Raw genomic sequence first — 22,050 nt, 5'->3', positions numbered from 1 at the left:
AAGTATGAATGTACTGGCAAGGGCGACGACAACTTTACCAGACGTCTGATTAGCTAATAGACCAGACATCACTAAAAAGAAGTTGATAGACCAGAAATTGTTTGTATTCCTGAAAACATCTTAAGTTAATGAAGTGTTTTCATTGCTCAAGAAAAAAAACCCAACACATTGTGGTGCAATCAATGGCTCTGTGTAATAATCATTCACCCGTGTTCATGACAAAAAGATAGATAGATCAATTTCCAAAAAAAAGAAAGATAGATCATACGTGGTGTCAAATTATCACATTGGACATCAACGCTAACAATAATTTTCAACAATCATACCTAGAAAGAAATCTCATGCACATCCGTGGGGAGATTGGCATCACATTTCATCAATCAAAGAAAAAGATACTAGAAATTACAGCAAACCTTATCCTCCGAGGACCTGCCGGAGATGGAAAACCCATCTAAACTTGGCATGAAAATTTGGGAGGATTCGCCATGCCCGCAACCGTCTCGTCGGTGACGGTGGCAGACGGAGACGGGGACAAGCAAGCGAGGCCGAGAGGAGAAAGGCGCGTGACGCTGACACGAGCGCACGCAGCGTCGCGTACGACTCCATCCCCGTCCCATCCGCTCCCGTCCATCTACCCCGTTGCCCCGCCCGTCTCCCCGATCCGCAGCGCGTTAGGTGGTGGAGGCCCACATAGAGAGAGAGAGAGAGAGAGCGCTCCGGCGTCCATCATTTTCTTTTCATTTCCTTGCGGTACGCATATATTGCCCCGCACACCCGCACAACGCTTCGCCCAAATCTCATTCCCCCCGATGGGCCGAAAGAAGCGCAGCCCCCCACCAAACCCTACTCCGCCCCCGCATCCGCCCGCCGGCGCCCTCCTCCGCCTCGCCGATGCGCCGGCGCCGGCGGGGCCCGACCCGGCCGCCGTGCGGGCCGAGTGCGACAAGGCCCTCGCCTGCCTCCAGCGGGGCAACCAGCCCAAGGCGCTGCGCCTCATGAAGGAGGCCCTCGCCCGCCACGGCGAGGGGTCGCCGCTCCTCCTCCGCGCCCACGGCACCGTCCACTCCCGCGCCGCCGCCGTCCTCACCGACCCCGCCGCCCGCGCGCGCCACCACCAGGCCGCCCTACTCGCCGCGCGCCGCGCCGTCGACCTCGCACCCGACTCCCTCGAGCTCGCCCACTTCCGCGCCCTCCTCCTCTACGAGGCCGCCAGCGACAACCGCGCCTACGAGGAGGTCATCGCCGAGTGCGAGCGCGGGCTCAGGATCGACGACCCCTCCGACCCGGAGCCCCACTCGCTCAGGCTGCCCGCCCCCGACCCCGACCAGCTCCGGGCCGAGCTCCGCAACCTCGTCCAGAAGGCCAATCTCGCCTCCATATCCACCTGGGTCAAGAACCTCGGCGGCTCCGATGACAAGCTTGGCTTCTTCCGCCTGGCAGATGACCCCTTGGAGCTCCAGCTCCTCCCCGCGGCCCCAGCCCCGCGCCGCCCCAACGAGATCAAGAAGGCTACCAAGACCGTCGAGGAGCGCCGCAAGGAGATCGAGGTGCAGGTCGCTGCTCTCAGGCTGCTGGAGCAGCAGCAGCAGCAGCACAATGCCGCCGCCGCTCTCTCCTCCTCACCACCACAGTCACAGCAGGGAGATGAGCCCCCCTCCTCATCATCTCAGTCCACCGCGGCTGCCCATCGTGCTGATCGGAGAAAGGGAGGGTCCAAAAAGGCAGCAGCCTCATCAGCATCCGACCAAAGGAATCAGGTGCGTGCGTTCTGGGCCGCTCTGCCTGTCGATCGGAGGCTGGCCTTACTGAAAACTAGCATTTCTGAGCTCAAGGAGTACTACAAAACTCACAAGGACAAAGTTGTTGCCGAGGCGGCACCTGCGGTGCTTGATGAGGTGGTAGAGTTTGCCACTTCACACGGGTGTTGGGAGTTCTGGTTATGTGGCATCTGTGAGGAGCGCTACCCAGACGTGGCGCATTCATTGCGGGAGCATGTGAGTGCACTACCGCGTCAAGTGCAGGCTATGTTGCCACAGGAGATTGATGCTGACTGGGCAGCAATGCTCATTGGTTCGAGCTGGAGGCCGGTGGATGTTGCTGCGGCACTCAAAGCGCTTGAGGATGAGCAAGCGGACAACATCGGCCAAGACAGGGACAAAGATTCAATGTCGTCCGATAATTGGAGTATCAAGGACAAGTCGGACACGTCAGAATCCTCAGCCTCGCCACACAATGAGGAGTGTGATGGTTTTGGAGTGGTAATGAGGGAAGGTGCCAGGAAGTGGCCGCTGTCTGATGATGATGAAAGAGCGAAGATTCTGGAGAGGATCCACTCGTTGTTCCAAATCCTTGTGAAGCACAAAAACATTTCAATGAACCATCTGAGCAGGGTGATACATTTTGCCATGGACGAACTTAGAGGGATACCTTCTGGGTCATTGTTGCTTAACCACTCGATTGATGAATCGCCGCTCTGCATTTGCTTCTTGGATGCCTCATCACTGAAAAAGGTTCTCAAGTTCTTGCAGGACCTAATGCAGTCCTGTGGACTTAGTAGGTCCTCAGAGAAGGATGGCGAACTAGGTGATGGAGATTGTTTCCCCAAAAATAACACTATCCTAGAGGGTGTTACGCTGGATTCTGTTTCATCATCACTGATCCTTGATGGCCGGGTATTTGGTGGGAAGTCAAAGTCTGGTCCTGAGAATGTTGATACTGATGAATTTCTTTCGTGGTTGTATGCTGGATCTCCTCCAATAGGAGAGCAGCTATCAGAGTGGAACTGTATGCTTGTTGATAGGACAAGTCAGGGGATGCAGATTCTTGATATGATCGACAAGGAGGCATCTTCCTTGAAAAACTTTTGTGAAATGAAGCATGAACAATTGAACATTGAGGAGGGTGTGCTTGCTGTGAATAATATTATACAAGAGGAGCAACGGCTAAGGGACCGTGGGGGCCGGTATTCATATCAAGGATACGAGGAGCTCTTGAGGAACCGTCAGGAGGAGTTGTTGGAGACCAGATTTCGCAGCTCTGAGTACGATGCAATCTCAAACGTCTTGAAGGAAGTTCGCACCTCACACTTTGGTTATGATGAAGGTTTTTCTGGGATGACCTCACGCCAGTGTGACTTTGATGGGTCAGCAATAGATGATTGGAGGTTGCATGACTTTATGCACCCAAGTGATTCAGTAGTGCCGACGATTGTTTTGAGGATGAAGGAACACGTAACTACAGAGGTTAGTTTTCCGGCACTGCATTTATCGGCAGAAATTATATAATCTTCAATATGCAATAATGGTCTGTTCTCTTAACTGTTCCACTTGCAGCTTGGCAAGATAGACGCTAGGATTATGCGAAGTGTAGCTCTGATGCAGCAACTGGATCTCAAGCTTGAACCTGCTGCTTTCGTTGATTATCGATCAATTCTTCTCCCCCTCCTGAAATCCTTCTTGCGAGTTTGTATACTGCATCCCTGTACACCTTATTGTTTTATTGCTTTGTGGTCTTGTTCATTTCTTAACTATGGTTATTGTGTGGTGATCTAGAACCATTTGGAAGAGCTCGCGGACAAGGATGCTAGAGAGAGATCTGATGCAGCAAGAGACGCCTTTCTTGCTGAACTTGCTTTAGACGCTGAGAAGAATGCAAACAAAGGGGGTGATAAAAAACCATCCCATGAGAAATCAAAGGACAAGAAGAGAATGAAGGATTCTCGGAGATCTAAGGATCTCAAGGTAGTTATGAGTATGATCATATTGTATGCTCTGCTTTTGTACACAACTGAATTTTGTTTCTCGCTTTATTACTTTCTAGGATTTGAGCTGGAGTGATCAATACATTGTTCGCCAGGACAGTGCAGATGAGGAAACATCAGAGCAAGCGTAAGTAATGCTTGTACCCTCCATGTTCTGATATGTGTAGCATCCTTAACTTGCCATAGGACCTGTCCAGTGAAATGCTTGCAGTGCTTTTTTTTCTGTCCTGTGCATATTTGTAGTTACTCAGCACTAGTTTAAATCCATGTCAGAGTTGATTATATAACAGGTTTTCTGCATTGTTTACTCAAGAAAAGGTATCTGCATAATGAATTACCAAGATCTACTGATCTCGTAAACTTCCTTTTTGTAGAGCTGCTGAATCATGTAAACCTCACCCGACGTTGTGCATTGTTTTCCATATCTTTTTGTAGTTAGCAGTAGCACACTCCTTTCATCATTAGAGCTCTTTAGGGTAGATAGTGGTCAAACAAATTGTGAGGATTGAATAGTTCTCTTCGCTTTTTAGCATGATCAGTCTGAAAAAAAATTAGTCAGGAATTGAATCATGGTTTTCAACATCATCATGTTTCTTTTGGCTTAGGACATTCATGTGTGTATGTCTTTAATTTATCTGATCATGTTAAATGTGCAGTCAGACTCTTGTTGATTGTGATGACTTCGACGGCAAACTTTCACTAAGTGATGACTACTCAAATGAACAAGAGGAAGAGCATAGGCATAGAGTACAACTTGAAGCAGAGGAAAGAAAACTGGAGGAAACTTTGGAGTACCAAAGGCGGATAGAGGAGGAGGCAAAGCAGAAGCATCTTGCCGAACAGTCCAGAAGTACTTTGTCAGCTCCTGATATTGGGGCAAATGGTTATTCAACTGATTTAAATTCAAGCGTGCATCAGGATAACCATCAAAGTGCACCCAATAATTTCTCACCTGCTTATCTTGAAGGGATAAAGTTTGGTGATTTTCGCTTTCCTAAAGTTCCTTCACGGGAAAAGAATTCTAGTTCTGATTTTTGTGGTGTGGACCTGCCACAGAAGACTGAAAACAATCGCAGGGAGAAACCGAATGGACTGCGCTCTCCGGGAGCACATGCATTAACCAGCAGCAATATGGACTTCACTAAGCCAGCATTGAAAATGAACGGAGTTGGGAAATATGCTCAGAATACAAAACTTTCAACTAATCCTCTTATCCAAAGGTCTAAGAGCAGTACTAGCCAACCACATAAGAAATACATCCAAGGTTGTTGGCAATGTCTTGTCCAAATTTCTCCTTCTGTTTTAATTCCCTTTGTAACTGTGGTCCAACTATTTTATGTTTGTTGTTGCATATATGCCAGGTGCTGTTCATAATGGTGATGATAGTGCATCTAGTCGACAAAATGGTACAACAGCTCCAAGATGGAGCAGTTCTGGCAAAGTAGCTGACTTTTCTAGTAACAGTTATCAGGATGGAAAACAAAATGAGTTGCCACCTGTGCTTTCTTCGGATGGTCCATGGAATGCCAACAAAGCTGAGGAAGGTATATGTCGTTCAACTTTCAAGCAGTGCTGGAGTATTTATCATTTAAACTCAAAACTAATTCGTGGAATGTTTTCTGGCTCTACCATGAGAAATTCGTTCCTGAGTACACCTAAGGCCCTGTTTGATAACAAAGTATTTTCTATGTATTTTGTGAATACTACAGTTTTTTAGATTACCACAGTATTAATTACAGCGAGCTGTTTGGCCACCTCTAAAAACTGTGATTTCAATACTGTAGTATTTGCAAAACCGTAGTTTTTTCTCTGTTTAAAAAAAAAAAACCCAGACCTCTTTTAAAAAAACTGAGCACGCTAAAAAAACAACTCCATGCACAATCCTGTGCCTTGTCTCTCGATGTGCATCTCCTGGCACCTCTCAAAGGCCGACATTTCCCCCTAGTGGTGCCCAGGACAGCACCACTAACGACGCGGAAGACCACCCAGCGTTGCAGGCCGCATGCAGTGGCACTTCGGACTAGTTCAGCTGCCTCCTCTTATGCTAAGTTGTAAGCTAGCTTTGTGCATAAATGTTTAGTGCATGGCCGTCCAAGTTTGTGGATGCAGCTGGTTGCTCAGTATGCTGTATGCAACGGTCAGCGAGTTGCGTACGCGCGTGTTTGCGACTTGTTAACAAACAGCTAACTGCGAATTTACATTACATACAAGTTCTAGCCAAACAGGTCTACAGTATTCCAAATACTCCAAAATACTACAATATATTATTACTGTGGTATCATGCGCCTATAGAAAAAAATACTGCAGTTTTTAAATACTTTGGTTTTACAATACTTTACTATCAAACATAGCCTAAAAGTTTGTGAAGTCTTTAAACAGATTGAAGCACCATGTTCTCGTGTTACTTAATCATTAGAGGATGGTCATGCATGGCTTGCTTCCGCTTATCATCTCTACCCCCAGTTCATAAAAACATGCCATTTTTGTATGCCATCAGTGTTCAACTGCAATTTTTCTTGTTTTATCTGTTGGAACGCATTTATGAAACCTACTAGAATTGTAAGTTCGGTACATTTTTTGGAGACAAATTGACATCATTTTCATGCGTCCGATCTTAATATCCAAAATGGTACTGACAGGAGAAGTTTGGCAGAGGTTAGAATGAACCCTGATATTTATTTAGGCACCTACAGTGTTTTTGATAAAAAACATGATCATATGTGTTCTGTAAAAAAGCAAAAAGATATGGACATCTCTTTGTTATATAACTTGATATCTCTTGACTTCTTGGCACATTACTCGTATGATTATGTTTTTTCATGAAATTTTGTATATGTGTCTACATTAATACTTTGTAGTACTATGGACTTCTGAAAATGTCTTTATATGATGCACCTATCTTCACAAAGTCTTCTTTAAGCAATGTTCAAGTGCACATAATCCAAACCGGCATACTTCTGTTAAACTGATTAACATTTTGGTAGTGCTATGGATTAACTTTGTATTTGTGTCTACATTAATACTTTGTAGTACTATGGACTTCCGAAAATGTCTTTATATGCACCTATCTTCACAAAGTCATCTTTAAGCAATGTTTGAGTGCACATCTATGTTTTTAAGGCGGTAAGGCGATCTAAGGCGCTGGGGGGGCGCCTTATCGCCTAGGCGACGCCTAAGCGCCTAAGGCGGGCATATTTGTAAGGCGCTGGCGGGGCGCCTTATCGCCTAAGCGTCGCCTAAGCGTCCAAGGCGGGACGCCTTAAAAACAGAGGTGCACATAATCCAAACCGGCAAACTTCTGTTAAACCGATTAACATTTTGGTAGCGCTATGAATTTTCTGATCTGTTTAAATATAGAGAAGGGGTGCATATGGAGTTATGGACCTATCTTCACAAAGTCTTCTTTAAGCAATGTTTGAGCGCACATAATCCAAACCAGCATTTGTTAACATGATGGAATATTAGTTATTGACGTACGTGTCCTTGACCAAGCCACCGCCCACCTGTATCTTTTCCTTGTTCACTAAAGCCATGTCCTGCTTCTGCATATTACTTTCCAATTTTGTGCTCTGTCCTTGCATATATCTTGTATTTTTTCTAAAATGCAAACTTGTTATATATGCATTGTATGTCAGAAATTTCCTCATTGGTCTTTCCTTTCATGTCCAGCTGACAAGGGGACAATCTCACCTGCAATTGTATGTATCGAGGATGATTCTGACAAAATTTTTGAAGAAGACCTCAGAAAAGCAGTGCACCAAAGCCTTGGTACATCAATGCTGTTCTTCAACTGCTGTTTTCTTTCTCTCTTCACAATCTCTTGTCTTGGGCCTTGAAAGCCCATGGATATATCTCTTCCACAACTAGTTAGCATCATTAATAAGCTCTTATATTGTTTTAAGGTGTTCTTTAATTGCTGCAGATGCGTAGTTGTGATTTAGATTACATGGAACATTCTTTCCTTGTATCAACTGTTTGATTTGAATTGGAGCATTTGTATGGCGACATCTAGTTTGACTTTAGCACTGAAGCAACTTAGATGGTTTGTGAGATGCAGAATTGTAGGATTCAAATGCAAAGCTGATAAGATCTGTAATTTTGCAATGCTATGTTTTAAATATTACCTATAAAAGCTGCAATTTTGAAGGATCTATGCTTGGTTAGGACTTAGAAGTGTACCTTTTGTCATTTTCCTGTGGCTTCATTATCATTTTAGATTTCTAGATTGTATGCTGGTGCTACTACATGATTAGTTTCATCCTATAAACACGACACTCCAATATTAATTCTCTTTAGTCCCTGCACCCTGCTAATATGATCATTAATGTCTGTTATGTTGGTCGTTTGTAATCTGTAATTCTACTTTAAACTTATTCTTCCACTAATGATGATGCAGCAGGTGCTTCAAATGGGAAAGAAGTGTATGGGGCTGGCCTTAAAAATGCTGCTGGAGAATACAATTGTTTCCTGAATGTGATTATCCAGGTAAATGTCAAGACTTGTGAAGCTTATGCAAGTGTGCTTTGTTTTTTCACATAATGTTCCTCCATATGCAGTCATTATGGCATTTGAAGCGGTTTCGGCACGAGTTCCTTAAAACATCATCACTGCATAAGCATATTGAGGATCCTTGTGCTGTCTGTGCATTATATAATATATTCGTTGACTTGAGCAAAGCATCTGATGGGCAAGGAGAAGCCGTTGCGCCTACTTCTTTGAGGATAGCTTTGAGCAAATCCTATCCTAACAACAGGTTCTTTCAGGAGGTATATTTCTGTCTGTTATCCCATGGCTAGGTGTGCTGGGCACATTTCTATATAATTTTGTTATCCAAATGCCCACCTGATATATTAAATGGCTCTTTTGTTAATCTGAAATTATCACTATTGTCTGACCATTGTATAATATATTTTTATTGCAGGGACAAATGAACGATGCATCTGAGGTATTGGGCGTCATCTTTGAGTGCTTGCATAAGTCGTACACTTCTCAGGCTGACTGCCATGCTAAATCTCATGAGAGCAATTCTATCGGCTCATGGGACTGTGCAAGCGATTTTTGCATTGCACATTGCCTTTTTGGAATGGATGTCTATGAGCGGATGAACTGCCACAGTTGCGGATTAGAGTCTAGACGACTTAAGTATACCTCATTCTTCCACAATATCAATGCGAGTTCACTTCGAACTGCAAAGGTTAGTTGTTTTCCTTCTGTTGAATCTCATGCTTGTTATTCTCGTGTCCCTTGTTTTCTGGCTGAATGGGTCCAGTTTATGCCCTCAACTCTTTCTCAAGTTTAATGGTGAAGAACTTCAAGTTGCGTACTTTAGGTCTTCCATGTGTCATAACCCTTCAGAATGTCCTGGTGCAAAACAATCCATACTTTTGTCCCACATGGCATTGACTGGATCCTTGCTGGCATTGGGTCCCATGGTCAAGAAATTAGAGTATAACCCCTGTATAAAAAATCTGGACTGAGGTGAGAATTCGTGCCACCCGCGGGTAGCATAGTGGCCGCTCTTTGAATCAGGTAGGAGAGTTGGGCAATATCGGGCTCCCATAAAACATTGGCAATTGGTGGCCATGTTAAGCAGCAAAGCTGCCGTGATGTTATGCAGAATCAAAACTAGGATTTGCTTGAGAGAAGCGACTCAAGATTTTGATACATTGAGGCCTTAAGTAAATGGTTGTGGTGTTTTAGGGCAGCAAATTGAGCTTGGGAAAGAGATGAGGGGGCTATATTAGGTCTGCTCTGTATTCTGTGGTTTTTGATGTGCTTTGATTGAAATTGTTATTTTCTTCCATGCTGCAGATGATGTGTCCAGATCCATTTGATGATCTTTTGAAGACTGTGATAATGAATGATCAGCTAGCTTGTGATCCTGATGTTGGCGGTTGCGGAAAACCAAATCATATACACCACATTCTTTCTAGTTCCCCTCATGTTTTTACAGTTGGTAATCTTCTTTCTCTTTTCGCATGTAAACATACATTTACATGCAATTATTCATTTTTAGCCCAGTCTTCCTAAAAGATGATCGTGTAATACTCTCTTAAAATGCATTTTAGCAGTGTAGGATTGCCTGCTTCACTATTTAGTTTACAATCTCGATAAAGGAACCTCTACTAAATCCTTTTTTCGCATATCCTCTACATTTGCTATTCACTTATGTGTTAGTGTGCATGTGCGTAAGTTCTTGCGTGTCCTGTGTTCGATGAAATCATTTATTGACTCGGATCTCTTACCCATCAATTTTCCCTTTTTAGTTTTGGGATGGCAGAACAGCAAAGAAAGTGTTGGTGACATAGCTGCAACCTTGGCTGGTATTTCAACTGAGATTGACATCAGTGTTTTCTACCGTGGTCTAGATCAAGGAAGCAAACATTTTCTGGTGTCAGTGGTATGGCTATGAATACCTGTTATGTTCTTTCCCATTTTAAATGGACATCTGATGGTACTGTTAATTGCTGCTTCCATAAACCTGCAGTAAATGTGTTCTGCTTATGGTGCAAGTCAGACACGCAGGTCTAAAAGATCTGTAGTGTTCCTGTTGTACTTTGCATTATGCACTACAGGATGGACTTAAGTTACAAAAATCGTAAATATGTTTGGGTAGCTAATATTTTATCATCAGAGCTCACTGTATCATATGCGAATGTGCTATTGCGTATTTGCTGAGTTGCGCTCAAACAATCCCGATGATATGACTGCAGCGGTATTGGTTAGGCTAAGTTATACCTCGGTACAAAGAGCAAGCAGTGAGCATATTCTGCTGGGATTCCTTTGTATTGCAGTATAGTCAGTATACTTAGTACGTACCACTTAAGTAGCTATAATATGCTGCCGCTAGTTCTAAAAAACTAACATTTTACAAATCAGTTCCTGTGAATCACAGGAGGTAGTGCAATGTTATGTGTTGGTGTGCTACGTTACCTGCAGTAGCCAAATGCTACATGTATCATATGCTGACATGCTTGTCTAGACTTATTATTCTGCATTTTGTGGTATGACGTAGCGTCTTTTCTAGTTGGATTTTGAATAGAAACTGGTATTTGCTTGGTCATCTCTAAATCATGTATCGGGGCACATAATTATAGTAGCTTGAACTATCGCTGTATTTCTGCAAGTTATACTAAAATCCAGTAATTCAAGAGTATTGAAACGTATCAGTTAAAGCATCTAACACGAGTTGTATTTTGATATTTCTTACACATGCAGGTTTGTTACTACGGGCAGCATTATCATTGCTTTGCTTTCGAGGATGAGCACTGGGTCATGTATGATGACCAGACTGTTAAGGTAACAAGATATATAAACCTATCCACTGAAGCAAACCCCCCTTCCTGTTTCTTGTACCCTACCTACTAAAGAACAATCATCTTATGTTTGTTCCTTGTTTGTGCAGGTTATTGGTAGCTGGGCTGATGTGGTCATTATGTGTGAGAAAGGTCATTTACAACCTCAAGTGCTCTTCTTTGAAGCTGCAAATTAATTTTCTTCAAAGTTCAAGGGTGCTGTGCTGTGCCGTGGCGTGGTTAACGTGGTCTTCTGAGATATAGGTTTTTCCTGGTGACTGAAGGTTAGCGATAGAATACAAAATTCGTTTTGAGCTATGGGGGATAATGGTGGTAATTCAGCAGTTGCACTGGCCTGTTGGTTTTGTGGAGCCCTGCCTTAAATAAATGGTCATCCGAGCGTTTGCTAAAAGGAGAGAAGTGGTGATATATATTTTCGTTTTGAACTTTGGATATATAGCCTGACCCCATATCCTGTCGAATGCGATTTTGCCGTGGAGGACTGTAAGCGGGGATAACTCTATGTAGATCATGTGCCGCGCCAGAGAAATTACTCACGGAGTGCTGCTGAATATGCTGGGAGCCTATCAATATATACGGTTTTTCTGTGCTTATGATGTGGAGGAATGTTGTATTGTGTTGTGTATGACCAACGGATGGGGTATCATGAAAGGAGAAGGGCTGCTCTCATTCCTATTTTTGTTTCAAATTCTTGGGATGGGGTTTCTTATCATTCCGATTGACAAGATGTATTATCTCAGAATGTTTTGAAGTCCCTTTGCGCTGGCCATGACGAACACATAAAATTATTGCTCCTGGTCCTCCTGTCGCTCTTATTTTGCTGTTTAGTAGTGTATTTTTTGTGCAAACTAGCAGCAATTATAGATTGGGCTCCCTTATAGATTTGCCACATGGCCAGGAATTATCACGACACCCAAGGCACACATATGAGAGAAGCAACTCTACCGGCATAAAACGTAACCCATTTGGGGCTAGCAACCTTTACCATTCACTGCAAAGAAAATGGCTAGAAGCTGTTTCTCCTTTTCACCGTCAGAGTTCACTCTCCATCTCAGTTTCACTTCCCCATTTCCCTACCCAGGTATTTTTTGTTCGCCTTTCACAGTACAAGCCGGTGAAGGCTTGTTACAAGCAGAGCTAGGGCAGATACGAGCGAGGGGGAGGTTGGCAAAGGGCAGGGTGGTGGAGTTGGCCCGGGTTGGGTGGCAACTGCCATTGCACCAGGGAAAGGGAAATCGAGGGGGGCGGCGCCGACCCCAGCGGCAGAGCGACACACCATAGTCGGCCACAGGCATCAGTGTACAATCCCGGGTAGCATGTCGACTGGGCGTTCACCGGATAGGCGCACCCTGCAAGCAAGTGAAACCATCAGTAAGAGTTACTACAAGACAAGCTTTTGAAACCAACACTTGAGAAATATTTTTGGTTTAACTCGTTGAGTAATGCTTGGGGTAAAAGAAGACAGCAGAAGCTTTGCCAATGCTATTTACCTGGCCCGTACGAGGCAAAACCGGGAAGCAGAGGCTGTGGCAAGTTAGCCAAGCACGCAGGTGGATGCCGGTAGTTGACGTAGTAGCTGTTGCTTGGCTGTGCGCCATAACCATATCCATAGAAACACCCATTGTAGTAGTACACATTGTTGTTCCACATGTTCTGCTGCGGTGGCTGTAAATGTACAGTTCTGAAATTTCTGCATGTAGATGGGCAAATGGACGCATGTACATCAATCAAAAAGTGAGATGATCATAGCATACCACATTGTCTGATGAGAGATAATAACCCTGAAGCAAATAACAAGCAAGATGTGAGATGTCATCGGGTAGAATAACTAGTGGTGAACTCAGAAATTACACAACTATTTTAGCAGAAAATGTTCATGCTGTTCAGAGGCTCACCGAACAGCTTCAGGCAAAGATGATCAAAGAAAATAAATTTACCTTGGAGTCGCGTTCAGATATTCGGAGAATCCACAAGCGAGGAAGTCCGGTTCGTAATAACCGACTCTCTCGGAAGAAACTGGCACAGCCACATCCAGTGTCTTCTTTCCAAGATTAACACCGACCATCCACGCGTTCTTATCATCATATGTCACCTTAGACATCAGGTAAACAACGTCGTCGTCGTCGCCGCCAATGCCGAGGGTAGGGAAAGCGGAAAGCAAGTTCCTCAGTGCCGGTCTCCCAGCAGCTTCAGCGTCCCACAGCTGTGGGAGCGACGTAAAGTGATCAGGGTTGTCGACCGAGATTTCATCGATGTCGACGGTGTGCCCCTTGCGCCAGTAGTCCCAGGAAGTATGCCTGTAGCACGTCCGGATCTTCCAACCATCATTCACAAAAGTGTGTTCGGCGCATGCATCGTCGTCGTAGAGGAGCAGGTCTGAATCGTAGATGATGTCTACGCTGTCGAGATCCTCGGCCACCTTGCGAGTCTTGTGGTTATGGTCAGCGACGATCTTTTTGAAACGGAGGTCCAGGTCGACAAGCTTGATGAAGCCATTGCTGCAGCAGGTGATGTCCCGGGCCAGCCGCCGCAGCTTACCGTCCCACGTGGGTATGGGGATGAGAGTCAGAACGGGGTTGTCGTCGAGCACGTTGCAGGTGACGATGCCGCGCCAGAGGTCCACCCAGCCCACGGCGCCTCCCCCGAGCGCGATCGCCTTGTCCATGTGAGGGCCGGGCAGGTCCTCGTTCCTGACCTCGGGAGGTGTCTGCAGCCGCAACTGCCTGATGTTCCACTCGCCGGTCTTGGAGGAGAAGACGTAGAGCTCGTAGTCGGAGTTGGACCTGGTCATGCCGAGCTCGGCGAGTAGGAATTTCCCGGCGTCGTCGTCGTCGTCGTCGTCAAGCGGCAGGACGCAGATGTAGGACGAGTTTACGGTGCCCGGAGGAGTGCGCGGGATCGGCGTGAGCGACGGCGGCTTGCCGCGGCCGGCCTTGTAGACGTAGTACTCGGCGAGGCGGTTGTGCCGGTGGGTGGCCCGGGGGCCGATGGTGAAGGCGAAGCGGAGGAGGACGAGGCCCTTGGCCGAGGAGTGGACCTGGGGGCTCCATCGTGAAGTCCTCGCGATCGAGCCCGGGGCCGTGGACGCAGAAGTGGGAGATGGCCGGCGGGTCGGCCAGGCAGAAGGTGACCCTGATGGCGTGGCCGGTGCTGCCGTGCTGGTGGTGGCCTCGACGGTGGTGTCGTTCTCGAGGGCCGCGAAGTAGGCCTTGCTGTCGAGGAGGGCCCAGGGGGCGTACCGGGAGCTTGCGCGGGCGATGGCGGGGGGCTGGAAGGATGAGGCGGGGAAGGAGGACCCCTCCATGGTTGCTAGTAGTCGGAGGAGCGGCAGGCGCTCGTCGGAAGATAGCGAACGATTTTACGGTGTCGATCGGGGGTGTATGACGACGTGCTGTTTTTTCTTTTGAAAAGGGAAGTAGAGGTATATACCAATTCCTAATAGGAGTCTTTTTTTTTGAGACGACCCAATAGGAGTCGTGTACGGGCGGACGACTACGGGCCGGCCCACTGGTTGTTTCACGTCGGGTTGCTGAGCTTTATCGGTTCAGTCCGTTTTCTTTCGTTTTCTGTTTTTTCGCTCTTTTTTTGGTTTATCTTTTTTTTGTCGGTATGCTTTCGATTTTTATTTGTTTTTAATGGTTTTCTTCGGTTTTTCTTCTTTATACTTTGGTTTTCTTTGTTTTGTTTTTGGATTGTTTTGGTATCTTCACTTTTCTTTTTGTTTCTTTTTTGCTTGTTTTTAAACTCACGTCTACTTTTTAATAAATATTGTATATTGTTTGTATACATGTAAACTATTTTTCATATATGTTTAACATTTTTAAATACATATTCTTTTACACAAGCATGCTTTGAATATATTTTTCAAGTACGTGTCAAACACTTTCTAAATACATGTTGAAACAATGATAAACCCCCCTTTTTTTGACCTTTGATTTTTTTTAAATTGTACAAACATTGTTTTTGAAAATGTCACGAACCTTTGAGACTTATGAGAATTTTTTTAATGTAATGTACATATTTTTAAGTTAAGTTGTTAGAGTAAATTCTAGGAGAGTCCACATATACCGGCAACAATTCCCTAGGGACGCCGATCGTTAAGTTGTTAGAGTAAATTCTAGGAGAGTCCGCATATACCGGCAACAATTCCCTCTCATTAGGGTTTTAGCCTTTTAGGTTCATCTCGCCGACTTGGGCGATGTTAAAAAATTTGTCTCTGTTGCCACCGAATTCCCTCGCTGGTTCTGTTCGGGCTGATCAAGGGGCAGGCTAGACCTGCTTCCCGGCCTTGCAATTCCTCGTGAGGTGTTCTATGGTTGTGTTCGTTGGATCCGATCCACAATTTTGTCTATGGTGGTGGCAACTACTTTAGTGTCTAGTGGGGTAGATAGGGAGACTTGGAGAATATGATGCATCGGCTAGGACTAAAATAAGATGATCTAGATGATGTTGTGTTCAAGGAGGTAGTTGAGGACACTGTAGAGGTAGTCCGCTGGATAGTGGCTAGGGTTTACATTGAAAAGAATACAATCGTTTCTTGATTAAATAGCATAAAACTACCACTTTATAGATTAGAGATCCTCAAAACTACCACTTTTTAAAACGCGACTGTACCTACCACAAAAGTGTTTTTCGTTTCAGAAAACCCAAATTGATGCGTGCTTAAAAATCGAACTATTTTCTCACATAACTGGCCCACTAGTCAGGCCACGTGCGCAGGGGAGAGACGACACATTCGTTAATGACTATTAGACCGCGAGATCAGACCCCAGTCAAAACCAGACCAAGCTGTCCGTCTCTCTCCCTAAATCTCTTGTCTCTCGCTCACTTTTTTGTTTCCACTAAGCTCGCCGCTGCCACCGGATCCAATTCTTGCCCCCCGCTACTCAATGCCATCATGGAAGGACGGGAAGGAGAGCACAGACGATGACCTTGACATCACCAGCATGGATTCAGATCATTTCGTAAGTTTTTTGCGCCCTAGGGTTAGGGTCTTCTGATTTGGGTATTTGGTCGATTTAACCTCAGATCCAATTGCATTCAACTGATTTTTGGTGTAATGAGCCCGCAGGAGTCACCTGACACCAATGTAGAGCCCTCTTTCTGTGGACGACATGGGGAGGAGATCCTATGGATGTCCAGTACCGGTGAGTTACTAGCTTGTTCTGTGCCTATAGCATAAGTCAGATCTAACATAGTTTCTTGGTATGTGCAAGGCTCACTGAACCTAGGCAACACATGTAACTGAATTTGCATAGTACTAGAAGTAGGTAACTTTGCAAATTGATTAATTCAACATCACATTGAACAACACATGTACATTGAACAGATTTTGTGTAGTGTGTCTTTCAATTTGCAACATGCACTTGTGTTTGATGCAACTAAATTTAACTGCATTTCCAACATGCACTTGTAACAAAAACTATCTATTTAATTTGTCAAGTGGATTATGTAACAGAATTTGTAGAATCTACTTGTATTTTATCTGTTTAGTGTGTCTTTTAGTTTAGTAAGAACTTGAATATACAGAGTGGCCAAAGTAGTTCCTAAAATATTGGAGGTACTATTAGTTCTGAATGAATTAGTTGGTGTGTGAGGTTTGTTGGGATTTAGTGCTCAGTGACATGCATAACACCTAAACACACTTGAACTTGAACTTGAATGAATGTATTAGTTAATTATGTGAAGCATGAGTTGTAGTCTCTATGCAATGGTGGTGTGTTAATATGATTATAAAAGTACTATGCCTTGTAATTTGCCAAATTCAGTTGTCATATAATTTGCCTATTGTATTTGCAGGGATGAGGTGTGAAATGTGGAGTTGTGGAGTGGATTGATGGGCCTTGGCATGTCATACTACATAAGTGCCTTGTCAAGCTTTGGGAAGTTTCATGAGAAAAATACTGGCAGGTTGATCGACAAGGGGGCATATGATAGAGAGATTGCCAAGATTTAAAGAATGACCAACTTGCAAATTAGTATAGGCATCTCGTGGATGATGTTTCCAAGCTTTTTGATTGGCAAGAAAGCAGGCAGGGGCATGAGATCAACTACATTAGCCAGAGAGAAAGGATGATGCACATGTAAATAAGAAGGAAGACTCAGAGAGGGGTCAGACGGAGGAAGACAAGGGGGGTGAAGCTGGCCAAGGAGAAAACGTGCATCCTGGGATCTTAAGTAGATATCATAAGAAATATTAGTGAGGAGATGTAGGATATCAAGGGGGACATGGATCTGCTGAAAGAAAAGAAGAAGCTTCGATATATCATTGTTAACCTTCTGAAAGCTGGGCATGGAAGCAAGGAGTAACTGGAGAAGGTCAAGGCTATAATGAAGGAATTAGAAGCGCGAGAAATTAACATAGGTGGTTAAGTTACTATCAGGACTATATATAGTTGGCATTCGAACCTGGTGGTGTGATACGTCTCCAACGTATCTATAATTTTTTGATTGTGCCATGCTGTTATATTATCAATCTTGGATGTTTTATAATAATTTTATAGCAACTTTATATCATTTTTTGGGACTAACCTACTGACATAATGCACAGTGCCAGTTCTGTTTTTTGCTTGTTTTTTACTTCGCAGAATATCCATATCAAACGAAGTCCAAATGCAGCGAAACTTTCGGGAGATTTTTTTCTGCCCAGAAGACACCCAAGAGGCCCAAGAGTTGCACCAGAGGAAGCCCGTGGGCCAACTAGGCACCAGGGCACGCCAGAGGCCCCTGGCGCACCCTGGTGGGTATTGGGGCCCATAGAAGTCTCCTCCACCACCTCTCAGCTCTATAAAGACCCAAATATTTTAGAAACCCTAGGGGAGTCGAGAGATCAGAGTTTCCACTGTCGCAAGTTCTAGAACCATGAGATCCAATCTAGAGGTTTTTTTGGCACCTTGCCGGAGGGGTCAACGATCACGGAGGGGTTCTTCATCATCACCCTTGCCCCTCCAATGATGCATGAGTAGTTTACCACAGACCTACGGGTCCGTAGGCAGTAGCTAGATGGCTTCTTCTCTCTTTTTGATCTTCAATACAATGTTCTCCTCGATGTTCTTGGAGATCTATTTGATGTAAATCTTTTTTGCGGTGTGTTTGTTGGGATCCGATGAATTGTGAGTTTATGATCAGATCTATCTATGAATACTATTTGAGTCTTTGTTGAACTCTTATATGCATGATTGTTATAGCCTCGTATTTCTTCTCCGAAACTTTGGTCTGGTTTGGCCAACTAGATTGATTTTTCTTGCCTTGGGAAGAGGTGCTTTGTGATGGGTTCGATCTTGCGGTGCTCAATCTCAGTGACAGAAAGAGACATGACACGCATGTATCATTGCCATTAAGGATAAAAAGACGGGGTCTATTCCTACATGAATAGATCTTGTCTACATCATGTCATCGTTCTTATTGCATTATTCTGTTTTTCCATGAACTTAATACACTAGATGCATGCTGGATAGCGGTCAATGTATGGGGTTAATAGTAGTAGATGCAGGCAGGAGTCGGTCTACTAATCTTGGATGTGATGCCTATATACATGATCATTGCCCTGGATATCATCATAATTATTTGCTTTTCTAGCAATTGCCCAATAGTAATTTGTTTACCCACCCTATGCTATTTTCTTAAGAGAAGCCTCTAGTGAAATCTATGGCCCTCGGGTCTATTTCTATCATATTGTTTTCGGATCTTTACCTATTTTATTTTGTGTTTTTGTTAGATATATTTATCCAATCTCATACAATTAAATCTCAATACAAAAGAGGGATTGACAACCCCTCTTACACATCGGGTTGCAAGTTTTTGTTATTTCTGTGAAGGTACTGCTCACATAGTTTGGTGGATCCTCCTATTGGATTGATACCTGGGTTTCATAACCGAGGGAAATACTTACCGTTCTTGTGCTGCATCATCCCCTCCTCTTCGGGGAAATACTAACGCAGATACAAGTAATCAGGAAGAATTTCTGGCGCCGTTGCCGGGGAGGATCAAGTTCAGATCTATCAGGTGCCCAATCACAAATCTCATCTCCTTGCAATTTACTTTATTTGCTATTTGCCTCTCATTTTCATCCCCCCACTTCTAAAATGTTTTCATAAAAATATAAAAACATTTGCCTTTTTATTTGCCTTCTTTCTGTTTGCCTTTTTCTCGTTAGATCTCTTGTTTGCTTGCAATCTTGTTTGCATAGTCACGATGTCTAAAGAAAATACCAAATTGTGTGATTTTCCAACACCAATAATAATGATTTTATAGTACTCCAATTGCTCCTCCCCCCGCTAGTGCAGAGCCTTATGATATTAATGCCTCTTTGTTGAATCTTGTTATGAAAGAGTAATTTTCCGGTAGTCCTAATGAGTATTTGCGTACCATTTAAACACTTTCGTAGAATTGTGTGATATGCAAAAGAAAAATATGTCAGTAATTATATTGTGAAGTTGAAATTATTTCCTTTCTCTTTGAGGGATCATGCAAAATTTTGGTTTTCATCTTTGCCTTGCAATAGTATTGATTCGTGGGATAAGTGCAAAGATGCTTTTATTAGTAAGTATTTTCCGCCCATAAAAAATATTTTCCCTGGAAATCAAATAATGAATTTCAAGCAACTTGAGCATGAACATGTTGCACAATCTTGGGAAAGAATGAAATTAATGTTAAGAAATTGTCCTACTGACGGTTTACATATATGGATGATTATACAATTTTTTTACGCAAGATTGAATTTTGTTTCTAGAAACCTCTTAGATTCCGCTGTGGGTGGTAATTTTATGGAAATTACTTTGGGTGAATCCACTAGATTGCTTGATAATATTATGGCAAATTATTCACAATGGCATACCGAAAGCGCACCTACTAGTAAAAAAGTTAATTAGGTTGTAGAAATTAGTATTTTGAGTGAAAAAGTAGATGCACTTATGAAATTGGTTGCTAGTAAAAATACTCCTATTGATCTTAATAGTTTTCCTTTGTCTACTTTGATTGAGAAAAATAGTGATTCCGTAGGTGTGAATTTTGTCTCGCGAAACAATTTTTATAACAAAGCTTATAGAGGCAATTTTAATCCAAGGCCATTTCCTGGAAATTCCTCTAATAATTATGGCAATTCCTATGGTAATTCTTCTTATAATAATAATATGATACCCTTTGATCTTGAGAGTAATATTAAAAATTTATGAATATGCGTATTTTTTTTAACACTACGATAGAAGAAAAGTTGAATAAGATTGATGATATGTCTAGGAGCATTGATATAATTTCTCATGATGTAGAAAATCTCATGATTAAAATTTTTTCCGCCTAAGGTTGATGTCAATGAATCTATTATAGCTTTATATGTTTCCATGGATGAAAGTAAGAAAAGAACCGCTATGCTTAGAGCCAAAAGAGAATTTTTAGAAAGAGGGTTTTCTACCGATTGCTAGTAATGATGAAGATGTTAAAATGATTGGTGTTTTTTCTATTGATTCCTTGTTTAGTAATATTAAACTTGATGATAAGGGGATTCAAGAAGATTCAACTTTAGCTAGAAGGCGTCCCCGTAGCTCGGAGGGTGAAAATTTTGTTGAAAATTTTGATAAAAGTAGGTTTGGAGAGGTCAAAACTTTAACTAGTGATGTGCCCACTTTTTTGGATTACAAAGAATTTAATTATGATATTTGTTCTTTGATTGAGTGTATCTCTTTGTTGCAATCCATGATAAATTCACCCAATGCCTATGAACAAAATAAAGCTTTTACTAGACATATTGTAGATGCCATGCTAAAAGCTTTAGGAGAAAAGTTGGAGTTAGAAATTTCAATTCCTAGAAAATTATATGATGAATGGGAACCCACCATTAAAGTCAAGATAGAAAAAATTATGAGTGCAATGTTTTATGTGATTTGGGTGCTAGTGTTTCTACAATTCTGAAATCTCTATGTGATGTGCTTGCTTTTACCAATATTGAAGAATGTTCTCTTAATTTGCACTTGACGGATTCTACTATTAAAAACCTTTGGGAAGAATCAATGATGTTCTTATTCTTGCAAATATGAATTATGCGCCCATAGACTTTATTGTGCTTGATATCAATTGCAATCCGTCTTGTCCTATAATACTTGGTAGACCGTTTTTGCGAACTATTGGTGTCGTGATTGATGTGAAAGAAGGGAATATTAAATTTCAGTTTCCTCTAAAGAAGGGAACGAAACACTTCCCTAGAACTAAAATTAAGCCACCACATGAATCAATCATGAAGTCATCCTATGGAGCAAAAACTAAAGATGACAATACTTGAATCTATGCACTATGCCTAGCTAGGGGCATAAAACAATAGCGCTTGTTGGGAGGCAAACCAATGAATTAAATTTATTTTTCTCTTTTTCCTTCTGTTTTTCTGTGTTTACACAATTATGCTACTTTTATGATTGTGTTTTTTTATGTTTTAATTTGTGTTTGGGCCAAGTAAAGCCTTTAGGATCATGTTGGGTAATAGTTGATTTGATCTTGTTGAAAAACAGAAACTTTTGCGCCCAGTAGCAGAATTGTTAAAAATCACAGAAGCGTGATAAAATTCTTATTATTTTATACAAGATTTTATACAAATCTCCCAATTTATCCTATGTTTTCAGAATTTTTGGAGTTACAGAAATATGGTGAAAACCCAGATTACTACAGACTATTCTGTTTTTGACAGATTTTGTTTTCGTTGCATTGTGTGCTTATTTTGATGAATCTATTGACTATATCGGGGGGTATAAGCCATGGTAAAGTTAGAATATAGTAGGTATAATGCAACACTAAAATATGAATGGGTGAGTGGTGATTTGCTTTACTATACTAACGGATCTCACGAAACTTTTTGTTAAGTTTTGTGTAATTGAAGTTCTCAAGTTTTGAGTGAGATCACGATGGATGAAAGAATAAGGAGTGAAAAGAGCCTAAGCTTGGGGATGCCCATGGCACCCCAAGGTAATATTCAAGTTGTACCAAGCAACT

At 42.9% G+C, this 22,050-nt stretch overlaps 1 protein-coding gene across 2 annotated transcripts; it reads left to right on the top strand.

Moving 5' to 3' along the window:
• The first annotated feature begins 809 nt into the window (after window positions 1-809).
• Window positions 810-11,864, top strand: LOC119291519. 2 transcript variants are annotated; one of them, XM_037570293.1, is made up of 14 exons: window positions 810-3,242; window positions 3,333-3,461; window positions 3,552-3,740; window positions 3,820-3,887; window positions 4,417-5,024; window positions 5,122-5,304; window positions 7,430-7,528; window positions 8,160-8,245; window positions 8,317-8,526; window positions 8,682-8,954; window positions 9,572-9,716; window positions 10,027-10,160; window positions 10,979-11,059; window positions 11,166-11,864. In XM_037570293.1, the coding sequence occupies exons 1-14, from the start codon at window positions 810-812 to the stop codon at window positions 11,250-11,252; spliced, it is 4,725 nt and encodes a 1,574-aa protein (XP_037426190.1). In that variant the 3' UTR covers window positions 11,253-11,864. The 2 variants fall into 2 exon arrangements, with proteins under 2 accessions (XP_037426190.1, XP_037426189.1); XM_037570292.1 differs by having other exon boundaries at window positions 8,157-8,245.
• The last annotated feature ends 10,186 nt before the right edge of the window (window positions 11,865-22,050 follow it).

Source organism: Triticum dicoccoides, chromosome 4B, assembly GCF_002162155.2.
Source record: "Triticum dicoccoides isolate Atlit2015 ecotype Zavitan chromosome 4B, WEW_v2.0, whole genome shotgun sequence".
Taxonomy (NCBI): Eukaryota; Viridiplantae; Streptophyta; class Magnoliopsida; order Poales; family Poaceae; genus Triticum; species Triticum dicoccoides.
This window is presented reverse-complemented; position numbering and strand designations above follow the sequence as displayed.

What these genes read in the sequence shown, in the direction of transcription:
- LOC119291519 (XM_037570292.1), top strand. Translation starts at nt 810, where the DNA reads ATGGGCCGAAAGAAGCGCAGCCCCCCACCAAACCCTACTCCGCCCCCG. An exon ending in ACATAAGAAATACATCCAAG is followed by an intron (nt 5,025 to 5,121) that starts GTTGTTGGCAAT and finishes CATATATGCCAG; the next exon opens with GTGCTGTTCATAATGGTGAT. An exon ending in CCCTCATGTTTTTACAGTTG is followed by an intron (nt 9,717 to 10,026) that starts GTAATCTTCTTT and finishes TTCCCTTTTTAG; the next exon opens with TTTTGGGATGGCAGAACAGC.